Genomic DNA, 14,335 nt, shown 5'->3' with positions numbered 1-14,335 from the left:
GAGCATTGCTGTAGACAAGAAATGTTATTTTTCATGAAAGTTTGTTGGAGGTTTCCTTTTTTTGATTTTTTTAAATCAGTATAAAAAAATGTTCATTTAAAAAATCATACAGATTAAAATCTACAGCAGTAATGTCATATTTATAAATAAATAGATTAGTTCACATTTTTCTGTAAAAAATGAAGGCCTCAAAAACAGCTTTTGTGATAACCTCAATTCAATGCAAAAGAGCTGGCCCTAAATCTTGGATAATCAAATACTCAGAATGCAAATAAGAAGATGGTACAAGGATTTATCCAACAGCCCTCTTTTATGCATATTTCAATAATTTAAAATGGAAAAAGAACCACCTCACCTCCTTTGAAATAGGTGCAACCAAATATTGGTGTAAAGTGTTTCTCTGCTGTTGGAATTATCCCCTTTAATTTATTTTGCACTCATACACTACCTATCGTCATTCTGAAAGCTACATAACAATCTTCCAACATAGAGCCTTTAATATATAACGAGATTCAAGAATTGTTTTTTTCATAACAGGCTATATCTCAAAAAGATAGCAGTCATCAACTGATGGACACTCAGCTTTGATATGGTTTAATGAATTCTGTTAAGTGAACAGGTTGACCTTCTTTACAAACTACGAAATTCAAGCAACATGACATAACACTTACATCTTACACAAGACAGACCCAAATCTAATCTTAAAGTCTGAATTGGGATAGCCTGCCATATTTATACTGGCCTTAAAAAAAAATTGTCCTTCCACATACAACATTTCCGACTTCTCCGCAACATAAATAATCTCTTGGATGCAAAGATTTCAGAGACAGCTGTAAGCGTTATATGCATTTATCAGACCATTAAACAATGGAGCAACTGTGCGATTGGCGTGAGGGGGGAGTAAAAATAACCTCTATATGGGAAGGTACACTTTCTGCCTTTTATTTTACTTTGCTTAATAGATAAGACTAATCAAATTATTTTTAAATGTAAATTGTAAAGCAAATAATTGGGGATAGACTCATAAATCCTGCATCGTCAGCATAACAAGTGGTTGTGGTTTGAAGACTGCATCAGCTTCAACCACATTCTCTTTTTTCTGTGCCATTTAGAAAGGATCAGTTACACTGTGCAACTCTGAGTGGTTCATCACATGAGAATAGAAAACCTATTGTTATGTAGAGTGGGGCCATAGGAGTTGTGAGACACAGTTAAGCTCAAACAACAGGGCCAGGAGTGAAATGATGTGAGTGGATTTAAATTTACATTGTTCGAGGTGATTATGTCTGGCACTGGTGGACAACCAAAGCATGTGAATTTACAGAACTCCTGTGCTGGAGAAACGGGATGCTGACTACTGTTAATGTTAATGAGATTTATAAAAGCGCACGAATACCTAATGGTGTCTTGGCGCTGAGGACAACAATAAACCTGCTGTGCGCCTAGCCCTGGAACAGCCAGGTTTTCAAGTTTCTCCTAAAGCCAGTTAGAGAGCAGGCGTTCCTAAGCTCAAGTGGAAGAGAATTCCCAAGTTTAGATGTTCCGTAGTGAAAACCACGGCCACCCCAATGTGAAGTCTGAATTCTAGGCACTGACAGAAGTATTGCACCCGTCGACCGAAGAAGTCTAGTTGGTTGGTTGGTACCACACGAAAAGATTCTCTAGAAAAGCCGGACCTGAATGATTCATGGCCTTGTAGGCAAGACACAGCACCTTGAATTTAATGCGCTTAAGTACCGGCAGCCAGTGCAGATTACGGATTTCACTGGATACAGGTTTATGCCTGGGAAGATTAAGCAATAGATGTGCCGCAGAGTTTTGCACCATCTGGAGCTTCTTAAGACACTGCTTCTGGGCATTCAAATACAGCCCATTGCAGCAGTCCAATTTGGATTGGATAAGAGATGTGACTACTGTTTTCCTGGTATCCGCCGGGATATAAGGAAGTATTTTCCTTGGCTGATACAATGGCGTTAGTCTGTTGACAGAGTGTTAATCTATTGTTGATCAGTACCCCCAGGTTCTTTACTTTAACCACAGGTTTAGGAGGAGCACCCATCTCTGCTGGCCACCACAGATTGCTCCAGGTATGCTGCATGTTGCTAAAAATCAAAACTTCAGTTTTGTTGGAATTAAGTTTGAGGCAGTGCGTGCTCATCCATTTGTTAATTGCACTCATGCAGTTTTGGAACTGCTGAAAAGGAGAGATTTGATATATATATGCAGCTAACATAATCCTGGTGTCATCGGCATATGACATCAAACTAAATCCAAATTCCCAAATCAGTGGGGCCAGTTCGGAGACGTAAATGTTGAACAAAGAGGGGCTCAACGAACTGCCCTGAGGAACTCCACATGGTACAATGTAGGGGGCTGAATTGAAGCCATCAAGTGACACCGTAGATCTCCAATCCTTTAGGAAGGAGGACAGCAGTGCCAGAGTCATTCCATCCACTCCCAACTTTTTCAGCCGATGTTGTAAGAGAGCATAATCAACCGTATCAAAAGCGGGAGACAGATCGAGGATCACGAGAGCAGCTGTGCCTCCTCCATCCATTCATCACCGCTCTGATTTCTTCGGTCGCTTTGATGAGCGCTGTTTCTGTACTATGTTCCTTACGGAAACCAGACTGGGAATGATCCAGCAAACTGTTCTCACTGATGAATTGTGACAATTGAGTGTTCATAATTTTGTCTACTATCTTAGCTGGTATGGTTAGTCGGGCAATGGGTCGATAGTTCAAAGGATTCGTGGCATCTATTGTCGGCTTTTTTAATAAAGGAAGGATGGACGTCTACTTCCAGCTGATGGGAAAAATGCTCGAATCAAACATCAGGTTGAAAATTTCCGCAAGCCCAGGACTCACCAGAGCTACTAATTCTTGAAGAAGAGCTGGTGAACATGGATCCAGAGGAGATCCTGACCTGGATTCAATGATATACTTTCCCACTACTTCCGAAGAAACGGGGGGAAAAATTCAACAAAGTACTTTTGTCAGGGTCTGGACCATGCCCTTGGGGCAAGAAGCAAGGCCCTGATCCATCCTTAAAAGCTTTGAAAATATCCAGAACTTTTAATTTGAAAAATTGCTATAATATCATTACAGAATTTTTGATTGCCCTTCTTTTCAGTATTAGGGCAGTGTGAGTTTATTGATGACCGAAAAAAGTTCCTTAAAGGAATTGTTAGCTGACTCAATCTGTTGAGTAAAATAATTTCTTTTCTACTAGAAGTAGTTTTTTGTAGTTCATTAAGGCCATCTTGTACGCTTGCTTATCTGAATCATAGTAATTTGTTCCTTAGCGACGTTCCATACGGCGACAATTCTGTTTTTCCTTCCGAAGTGAGTCAGAAAACCAAAGGGCCGACGTAATAGTCCTATTACCGGACAGCTTTTTAGTAGGAACCGCGGCACTCACTGCCTCAGATCCAATTAGTATATTTAGTAACAGCTAAGTCCACATGGTCCTGAAATTGAGGGCATGAGGCTTCCAAATGGGTACGAAGGACTGTTTTATTCACTTTACTCCATGCTTTGCAGGTAGAGACAAGCGGCTTCATGATGCTAGCCTGTCCGACCGTGATGCATGGAAGACTAAACTTGATGTGAATGGTCAGACCATGACAGAGGAAAAATGTCTTTCATATAGGATAGGATAGGATAGGAGTTTATAAAGCGCTCGATTTCCGTGGCGTCTTGGCGCTAATGTGTGTGAACAAATCCAGAGACTGCTTCATCATCAGTTTAAGTGACAAAAAGAAGCGTCTTCAAGTTCTTCGTGAACAGCTTCCTGTCAGCTTGAAATCTCATGGCCAGCGGTAGTGTATTCCATAAGTGGGCTGCCCCATTGGATAGAGTCCTACATCCCCATCTGGCCCGCTTAACCCTAGGCATCTTAAGCAGACCTAGATTAGTGGATCTTAGAAGGCGTGCGGGGGTATAGGGCGTGAATAATTTGGAGAACTCGTCGGCGCCACCTCCATACAGCGCCTTATGAACAAGGCAGATGGCCTTGAACTCAACACGCTGCTGCACTGGAAGCCAGTGCAGTGATTTAATACCCGCTGAGGTTGAGCAGCCCCTGGGGATGTTCAAAAGCAGCCTTGCTGCTGCATTCTGGAGAGATTGGAGCTTTCCCATCTGTGTTTTATCTATACCCAAAAGGGCATTACAGTAATCTAATTTAGATAGAAAAAGACTCACCATTACTGTCTTCTGAAGCTCACGTGAGATAAAAGGAAAAATCTTTCTTAGTGTTTTTAAGAGAAAGAAACAGGAAGAAGTCAGGCTATTGACCTGGGCGGAGAAATGTAACTTGTCATCAAAGATGACCCCCAGGTTCCTAACCTAAGCCCATGGGCTGTTGAGAAGACACCATCCAACGTGTGACCAGCCTCGTGCGTGGGTGATACCACTAATTGGGCAGGTCCTACCGCTCCTAGGGTATCTAAAAGCATAGCTGTCTCTCTATTATCGGTGTCTTCCAAATAGAAATTGAAATCTGCAAGAATGGTGAAATCCTCATTTTAAAAAAATGGATTAAAGCAGGATAGCAAGAACTGCTCCTGCCACCCTAAAAGTGCACAAAAGTATATCGCATGCGCTACAAGCTTGCTTTAGATAAATATAGTATGGCATGATTTGGAATTCAATGCTGTATTTATTAAACATACACCATTACAAGATTCTCAAATTCTGAAACACTTGCAAGCAAAATTTCACCTTGATCACTGCCTAATGTTGACTAGTGGGAAACCTCTAAACATCCAGCTGTTTTGTTACAAGAGCTTCCTGGAGTGCCGAGCCTCAGCAGAAGCTTACATTTTACATTCTGGCAATCCCAAGGTATTGATTTGAAACCCTGCATATGATGCCCTGGTTTATGACTCTTATTTGTGACAAGAGGAAGTGTAACAAAGATTAAAGTCTTCTTCTTTGTAGCTCTTGAACTTGGCACAAATATGAGTCATAAACCAGTGCATCATATGTGCAGTCTTAAATCCAGTGCAAAGAACAGGACATTATTCACTGTAAGGCAGGAGCAACACCCATTCAACTGTTATTAACAAAACATCAATCATTATACCAAGAAGGCAGGGAGAAGAGGAATTGCGAAAAGGGTAGAAAGGCTAACATACCGCATTCATGAAGTCGTCATTCTTAAATAGTATTCGTAATAGGTGCCCCAGCATACACTCGGGATCAGCTCGACCTGGAGTGGGAAAAGGAGGGAGGGAAAGGGTAACATGAGTGCAAAGTATAGAACAGAAAGACGGGAACAGAGGAACGAGAAGTATGAGTGACAGAGGAATGGGAGCAAGGGAAAATGTACAAGAGTTTTGAGAGCCAAATATGAACAATGGGGTGGCATGGAGGGTAAAAAAGGAGAGGGGTAGGTTATAAAAGTAGAAGGACACAAAGATGACGTGACAAAAATGGGAATTAGGAACAGGGTGGGAATGAAAGAACAGGGGGAAAAGGAGTGTGTGAAAGAAGGAATAAGGTAGCAGCAAGAGGTAGGTGAAAGAGTGCAAGAAACATTTATGTAAGTGGGAGAAGAGGTTTAAGATTGAGGGATGTAAAAAAAAAAAAAGAAGGGCAGAGGGTCGATAGTGAAGGAATGGGAAGAGGAACAGAAGATGAAACAAAAGTGGAAGAAGAATAGCAAGGGAGTGAAGGGAAAGGTATCAGAGTGTGGGAATATAAAGTGAAGAAATATTGTGGAATATAGGGAGCATAGTTGTGAACATGGAGGGCGGGAGATGTAATAGAGGAGTGAGGTTGAGACCAGAGAAGAGCAAATCATCAGTTAGAGGTGAGGGGTAAGGAACAAAGGAATTGGAGTAAAGATGGAAAAGCTTGTGAAATAAACAAGACTCAAAACACATTTCACCCACACATGGTTGCTTAGATTAAAATTGCATAGACCAATAGAGGCTAGCCTGCATTTTACACGACTGAACAGGTGCTTTTATCTCCAGAACTCCAGCATCTGTCTGCCAATTAGAAGACAACTGAACTCCTTAAACAATAGGTAAACTAACTTAGCAGGGCAATATCTTTATATTCTGCCATAATTGGTAAGGCACTTACAGCCCTTTGATCCACAGTCTTGCGCAGGTAAAACCCTACATACAGGCAGGCACAACATATTTACCAGGATGTCGGTCATCAAATGGATCAGGATCTCCTTTCCGGTACTCTTCAGTTTCCTTCTCAATCAACTCCGACATTCTGAAGAGCAAAATAACAAATAAGGGAGAACATTGAAGTAAAACTATAAATAAGCTGGATTTTTCTACCCCATTACCTGTATTTTAAGCCAACCGAATTTTGCTGAAGAACATCTTTCTAATGTTGGATCCTTTAATTTTATATACACTGGTCTATGTTTTCCAGAAACTGTAGAGTTCATAATTCCATTAAGCACCAACTGCAAGTATAATTACATTTCAATACCCCCTGTGCATTAACGCCTTAGTATTTCAAGGCACCTATGGCCGCATTTTATGAAAACTATTCTTCAGCCATGGATCTACCAAAATGAACTCCCCTCCTGCTTCCCTTAGTTTAGCCCTGGTCTCAGAATATTAAGGGTTAGTATAGATGTGCCATTCACTATAGACAGAACCATCTTCCTTTCAGTTGTTATGTTGAGGGCCTTGGCACGAGGAGACAGAAAAGATAGGAAGAAAGGTGTGTGTATTGTGGCAAACTTATAGCTAAAAACCTCAGGTTTTAAAAAAAAGTTTTCAAAGTTTAAAAAGGACCTTGTAGGATCTTGTTGCTAGGGAGGTTTGCCTTTTACAAAATAATCCACAATGGACATAGGAGCTGGAGCTTTCACTATAGCCTCTGGATTTTTACGTTATTATTTAAGTATTCCATAGAGTTTTCAGAGCTGGGCATGGCAAGTTCAAGAGTTATTTAATTTCTAGTGCAGAGTTCATGGGTCCTCTGTGAGCTCTGCGTTCTGTTTAGCCATTATATGGATTTCCAGCCACAGAAATTTGCAAACTGACATTCGTCTTATGACCTCTGTTGTTCAGAAGCAGAGAGCGGGAGACCTTTTACATCCAAGGTTTTATCTGACAACTTAGGGGTGAGCAAATTAAGTGTGTCAGACATCAGACACTGCAGTGTGAGGGCTATAACATTTCTTACAACTTCAGATGATTGATACAAATAGTGTTGCCACCTGGCCCCCATGCCAGCAGAAACTGCATTTTCAGTACTGGGCTTTTATTTGACAACCTAATGTGACTCGCAAGTTGAATGTGTGCGCCGTTTCCATTGAACCCACTGTACTGACAATTGCAAAGAATCTATAATAGAAAAGACCAGGTTGCAATATCCTGAAAATCCAGCTCTATGAGACACCACTACACAGAATATAAGCTCTTTGGCTTGTATAAGCACTTCCAAAATCAAACTGCTCTCCTTTCAAATACTAGGCTCCTGTGGAACATACAGGTTATAGACAAGACCCCCTATTTTCTGAAGAATTATTTTTGATAAAGTGGAGTAGTACTTTGTAGTCTGCTCCAAGCAAGGGATGCCTAATTAGATTTGGAGTGCAATAGTTTTCAACATGCACCTGTCCTCACCCTCTCACTGTGCGACACAGAATGAAGGCATAAGCAAAGAAGCTGGGAACCACAAGACCTCCATTTCAGAAAATGACAGCTGGTATACTACAAGGATTAAAACCAACTACTTGTTAAAAAATGCATTCAAGTACTGTTTCCTGCTCTTCTGAAACAAGTCCTGACTTTTTGGCTTGCCAGCAACAACTACTACTAATGCTGCTTTCCCACACTAATGCCTCCATTACACCCACAACTGCGGAATCCTCCTCTCACAAAGTTTAAATAACCTTACAGGTTCCCTCAAGATTTCTAGGTCACAAATAAATACATAACAGCTGCAACACTACATAACCCTTGTCACCCACTACCGACAAACAATCTTGCCAGACCATGTTATCTAACGAGTCAGTTATTTCCTCTAATGCTCTCCTTCCCGCCCTACACTCTTCCTTGGCATAGGTTAAAAATCCTGTTCCGCAGACTTTTCTTCTCCATAGTCACACACTCGCGATAGCTCGACTGTACCTAGCAGAATTCCCCTCATTACATTCTTCCCACATTACTCTGGTCCGCAATGCCTCCGTCTGTGACTGTGTAACTACTGCTGCAAAGTATATTCTACCATATTTAATTACTAAAATGTCACAGTTCATTTCACCATTCTTTAGGATTTAACAATTTAATCTCCTTCAGCTGCAATAGTAAAATGAAGAAAATCAAACAAATTCTGCACGTCAAATGGAAATCATACCAACTAGTCAGATTTATAAATGAGTTAGCTTCACTTTATGGACAGACAGAGCAGAAAGCTCCACATGTTTAAGATGTTACAGGTGAGCTATAACACCTATACATTACCAGCTGTGCTCCTCGTTGTTAATGTACCCAAACAAGAAAACTACTTCAAACCAATATTGCTTCCATTTTACAGCAATTACATTCTTTGTACTCTCACCGGGTGAGAATGGGCACCATGTCCCGCCCGCTGCCATGTTCGCTTTCCCATTGCTCTAGTAAAGTTGTCAATTCTGCCTTCGAATCCACGTGCGAGGTTACCGAAGCCATGGCGCAGCCTGGGAAGGGAAGGAGGAGCACATTAATTTAGAGCATGAGAAGTTACAGAACGGTGGGCTACGTCCATAACAACAATCAGACTCGAACGTTGAGAAACAGATATAAAATCAGGAGCAACTCAAATGGGAAAACTGAAACAGGAACATGCAGCACTGGATAGACACTCTGCTGATGCTTGCAAAGCATGTACACCATGTTCAAACAAAAAAAATACAAAGTGAGCTTGAGTTTTAAGCAAATGCGAATGAATTTAAGAATTTTTATTTTTACACTAAAATAAACAGGTTGTTCCCCTGACAGCCTGGAATATTAAATTATTTAGTTAAAGGCATGAAACGAGTACTTCAACACCTAAAAATTGTATTTCCTCTGTTGGAAGACACTCCTGAAAATAAATGTAGACAAGCAAACTAACATCTCACTACTTGGTAAAACATGGTACTCAAGTTAATTGTGAAATAATTCTAACAAGGAAGGTGAAACCACATGGTTCGGTTACATTTACAGACTCCGAGTAGGCACCCAGGTGTTTCATTGTTTTTTTAGCCAGATTTGGCAATTGCTCTCTAAAGAGCTCTACCTAGGAGCTCGACAAGCAACTGCTGCTGAAAGCTCTCCGAACAAAGGGGTCGATTATGATTGTGGTGAATCCGCATCCTCCGGGCCGGTGGAAGCCACCGCCGGCCCAGAGGATGCGGATTCACCGCTGCGGTCACAGGAAACACCCACCGCCAGATTAGGATGGCGGTGGGAACAGCGGCGGACGGCAGGTCCGTCCGCCGCTGATCCGCGGAGTGTGGAGCGCTATTTGGTGGCAGTGTCTGCAAGACACCGTCAGCCAAATCAGGATGTATGTTTGAACATGCTTTTCCGCGGCGGCTTTTCCGCCGTGGAACTTTGCTTCGGGCCCCCAGAGTGAAGGGGGGGTGGGGGTGCACATGGGCGGTGCCTGCCGCGCTGTGCATGTAAATGCAAATCATGCATTTTTAACCTTGCGGCGGGTGCTGCTTCAAGCTGCACCCGCCGCAAGATTAAAGATACGGGATGTGACCGCCAGGGTGGCGGTAACATCCTAATTGCAACGGAGGGACCGCCGCTGCCCCTGCGGACGGCGGTCCCTCCACCTTGGGGGTGGCGGACGGACGCAAGTCCGTCCGCCATCCTAATAGGCCTCTAAGACTTTAATGTAGAAAATAATTTCAGTGTGGGTTGCTACTTTTTGAGCCAATGAAATAAAGATCCCATTACCAAATAGATTCATAGATCCATCTTTCCAGACGTTTAAGAGCTGTTACCATACCAGGAAGTATCAATCAGGGGGCATGGAAAAAGATTGGAGTCATGATTGGTCAAAATATAAAAGTGTATAGAGTACAACGGTTAATTGAAATCAAAACAGTTTAGGAACAATGAAAATAATATTTCGAACCTGAAAAGCATACAAAATATTCAATACATACACCATTAGTTACAAAAAATATATATTTTTAATTTTTATTCTATAGAATGTCACAATTTCATGAAGTTTAAAAAAGGAGAAAAGTGTAATAGAGGGGATGATAGCCTCTATATTTGAAAGCATATAATATTTACACATTCATTTTCATAGATGGTTCTAGACAAGGAATACAGCGATTTCTATTATATCTGAAATTCATTACACATTTGTCTGGATATTATGCAGGTTCTTATTTGATGTTGTGAAAAGGAACACATTCATTTTGGACATGGCTCTGGACATTTTAGATCCTACACGCGTTTCGGCTTGGAGCCTTCATCAGGCGGCAGGCGTATACCTTCGGTAAAGGGTTGGCTCCATAGCTTAGCATCTTGCTCTATGAAAAGTGAATTATATGTAAATACAAAATACAATTCCTCCCTCCTCAAGACCCAAGGATATATGGGACCCCTTCAGAGCCTTCCTATCTGCACAGCAACAAGACCCCCCCCCCCACTCAACAGCAACAGGGTATAGTCCCGACAGGAGAGGGCTAGAATGGTTCAGGATATGTACCAACGGCAAAGCTTACATGATATCCGATGTATAGTGCTAAGATTTCATTCTATTTCAATGTATGTCATTGGGAGAATCGTCCTCTGTGTATTGACGGATGTGGGATGTGGCGGGACGCTCGAGATGAGTTTTGTAAGAACTAATTACATTGTATATCACATGTCAATCCCTCAACTGTGTTTACGAGAATCTATACCTGTGAGGACATTTAACTGAACTCAGTGCATTGCTTTGTCTTTAACAAAATGCTAAAGTAAAAAAAAAAATTGTTCTGAGAACTGAGTCTTTCCTACCCTTGCTTGCTGTTTGGGAGTTCTTGGGTGTTTTGGCCTTGATGACGGTAGGACAACACTACGGGGGTCCCTTTGGAGATAATGGAGGGATCAAAACCTCCGGATTCTCAAATTCTACTGCAGCTTCCTATAACTGTGCTAATGGATAAATACCAGGTACCTTGGGAGAGTTACTTGTAGGATCATATGAAGGTGGGGAGCAGACAAGGTACAAGATGTGTCAGTATTTAAAGAGTCTTTAGGCTTCTCACAAAAGACTCAAAGGCTAAGGTGGCTTCTCGCGTCTAACTCGATTCCTGTATATGTACTTTTGAGGTTAAGGGGTAGTATATCCTAATATTTTATCATCAAATGTCACTTTCTTTGGCCAGGGGTATGTATATTTTTGGGTAGCCTTAAACCACTCTTTACAATTTGTCAAACTTCTTTTCTGATTTACAGGAAAAGTCTTTTCCATGTATTTTAGGGAACTTTCCATAATCCCCGTGTTTCTAGCAGTTTTTAATTTGTTTTTAGCTTTTTATCTATTTACTCAATGTTTTAACCTACTTAAAACTTCCTTTCCTAAAGTTTTACACTATCCTTCTCAAGATAGGGAATTCATCAATGTATTTCTTAGTTATACATTAAGCGTCATAACATTATTAAATATTACTCTGTGGCCACTTTTCTATTCAAATGTACATACACACAGTCCTCTAGAACATATTTAAAATATAAACACTTTACTTCAAAATTAAATCAGTTTTTTACTCTAAACTATATACTAGGGTGATAGGGAAGTGACCAATGGCTATGTGCTCAAGAGAAGATAATCCTCAGACCATGAGCCTCATAAGCTATGGAGTTACTTCCAGACATTAGGTCTTGGATAGCGATTCAGGTGAAGTTTAGCGACATTGGCCTTTCAGCTGTCCTTCTATGCCAAAATAGTGGAACATTTATTGGGCTCCCAACTTTGAACCACCCACACTTGACCACTTCCAACTTTAAATTGGGAATAACTGTCTACCGACTACATAGCCCCATAACTTAATATTGTGCAATTCGATACACAATTTTGCATATGATAACCCTTTTATGTTTCATCCATGTTTACCACTGCCAAAGAAGCAAGTCAATGTACAAAAATGGAATGGAGTCTGCATTGTCCTCACCTTAAAGATTTCTATCTTCTGGTCCTACCCGTACCCAGTGAATAGGCAGAACTTTAGGTAACTTGGTATCTGCTTACCTTGTCATAAAAGTGTAGTATTTTATGCAGCAGGGGGGGGGCGGTAGGTGGTGGTCCCGTGACAGCAGTCAGTCAAGGGAAGACAGAACTCATGGCTGGCTTGCCAAATGTTGAGAGTAAAGCTAGAATAAAAAAGGGACAAGACTTCTTTTCTTGACAAGGCAAAAGTAGGTTTACTTATTACTGCCGGGAGATCAGTCACCTCTGTGGAACTGAACAAACTGCTCTCAAATTGCTGTTAGGAGGCAGCTGTTTATATAGTTGAAGAACTGCTGACATGATAATCAAAAGCCAATAACCAATCAATACAGTTTAAAATGTTAATAGGTTACTTTTACAAATACATCCCATCACTTGTGTCCTTTAAACTGGTCACCTTTTCTTGGCGGTGGTGGTGGTGGGGGGGGTGGGGGAGGTGACAAATTCAAATTCTTTCCCTGTCCAGATCTCTATCTCGGACCCTGTTCAGTCAGTTTCACTATTCCTGAGCTCATTTTATTTCTTCTGGTGGCGAGGCCAAGCCACCTGGAACTTTCCTGGCTTCTGTTGTGACACACTTTGTAGGGAGCTGGTTCCACTGGCTCCCTGCGCCAACCTTACTCCGTTTTCTCTGGTACTCCTTTCCTCTTACTTGGGTGCAGAAGTCCTGTTCTTTTCCAAGCTGGTCCTTATGGGTTATAAGGGGACCAGCGTCCCTGGTCCTGGAGAGACTCATTGGTCCTGGGTCAAAGGCTGGGTTCTTAGTCCATTTGCCATTAGGGGGCTTGCCCTTCCAGTTGTCCATGGTGCTGCCGCTGTCCAGTTCCAGTGTCCTACTTCAACAACCACTCTCTTCCTCCCTCTCAACCTTGTGCAATACTATTTATATAGAGGTGGATAGTTCTGGAAGCTAGGCACCCCTTGCCAATCCCAGGGTGCCGCATCACCACTGTCCCAACCATACTGAAAAGCAAGCTGGGACAATTCAAGGTGGCACCTTCAAGTAGTCGCTGTTGACAACTCCCAAGAGGACCTTGGCTCCTCCCCTACCTGACATCCCTGCCAGGGTCTTTTCCACCAAAACGTCAAAGGGAAGCACCCTCCTGTGTTGGCTCCAGAGATCTGGGCTTCCTCCTTTGTTCAGTGGGTCTTGGCTATTTCAACCTTGGTACAGTGTGACAGCTAATTAACAGGTGCAGATTTTCTTCCCCATCTGAAGCACGGTTAATTGCTCCTTTTGTGTGGGAAGGCTTGTGTTCCCTCTGCTGGAAAGCACTTGAAGTAACTCGGCCCAGCAGGTTTACAAAAGGCCTGGGCTCTGATCCTTAGGAGAGCCAGATAAATATGTCACTCACCTACCACCTGAATTACAGGCAATTGATAAAACGGTCTGGGCATCATGAGATAATGATGTTGGTAAAATGGACATAGATCCCATAGTAATCACTGTTAAACAGCGGTTCCCTTACCCCGCATTCCTCACTACAAAATATCCCTGGAGGGAGAGGAAGGTCTCAAAAGGGTTATCCCAGATGTAATACATAAGGGAATAATAAAAGAAACAGAAGGCAGCCCATGTAATAATCCTATACTGCCTGTTCTTAAAAAAACCACAGAGGGAAACCCTAATAAACATAGATCAGTGATTGATCTTCGAACGATTAATAAAATTGTAGTACCCCAATATCCTGTTGTTCCTGACATGAATTCTATTTTCACCATGATTCCATCTTCGGCCAAATATTTTACTGTGCTTGATTTAAAAATTGCTCTTTTAGAGTGCCCAAGTCAATACCTTTTTAATTTTTATTCCAAGGGCGTTCCCTCAAATGTACGCGCTCTCCTTAAGAGTATACAGAAAGCCCTATTATATATAGTCAAGCATTGAAAAAACAATTCTATCTTTTTACCCCCCTGAAAATGGTCTGTATTACTCCAATACACTATTAATTGCCTCAGACACAGAGGAAGATTGTAAGGAGACAAGACTTAATTTGTTACATCATTTAGCACTGTTAGGACATAAATTGTCCTTATCTAAAATGCAATATTGTCAACAGGAGGTTGCCTATTTAGGTCACCTCCTGGCAATGAGGGTTGAACACTGCACCCTCAAAGAATGGATTTGGTACAGAAAATGAAACATTCCC

The 14,335-nt window shown here is 41.6% G+C and overlaps 1 protein-coding gene across 7 annotated transcripts in view; it reads right to left on the bottom strand.

The window, feature by feature from the left end:
- DCAF1 (DDB1 and CUL4 associated factor 1) overlaps positions 1-14,335 on the bottom strand; it is a 928,365-nt gene that overhangs the window by 879,906 nt on the left and 34,124 nt on the right. For 5 of the 7 annotated variants that reach the window (XM_078661275.1, XM_078661278.1, XM_078661277.1 and 2 more), the window contains exons 2-4: positions 8,547-8,664; positions 6,160-6,236; positions 5,141-5,214 (exon numbers count right to left, since the gene is read on the bottom strand). In XM_078661275.1, the coding sequence (XP_078517401.1) occupies positions 5,141-5,214; positions 6,160-6,236; positions 8,547-8,656 (261 nt within the window). In that variant the 5' untranslated portion in view covers positions 8,657-8,664. Of the gene's footprint in view, positions 1-5,140; positions 5,215-6,159; positions 6,237-8,546; positions 8,665-14,335 lie in introns of those variants that run through there. The other 2 variants (XM_078661280.1, XM_078661281.1) reach the window with 1 other exon arrangement.

The sequence above is a fragment of the Lissotriton helveticus genome, chromosome 9 (genome assembly GCF_964261635.1).
Source record: "Lissotriton helveticus chromosome 9, aLisHel1.1, whole genome shotgun sequence".
NCBI classification, from domain to species: Eukaryota; Metazoa; Chordata; class Amphibia; order Caudata; family Salamandridae; genus Lissotriton; species Lissotriton helveticus.
Note: the sequence above shows the minus strand (reverse complement) of the source record. Positions and strands in the feature narration are given on the sequence as shown.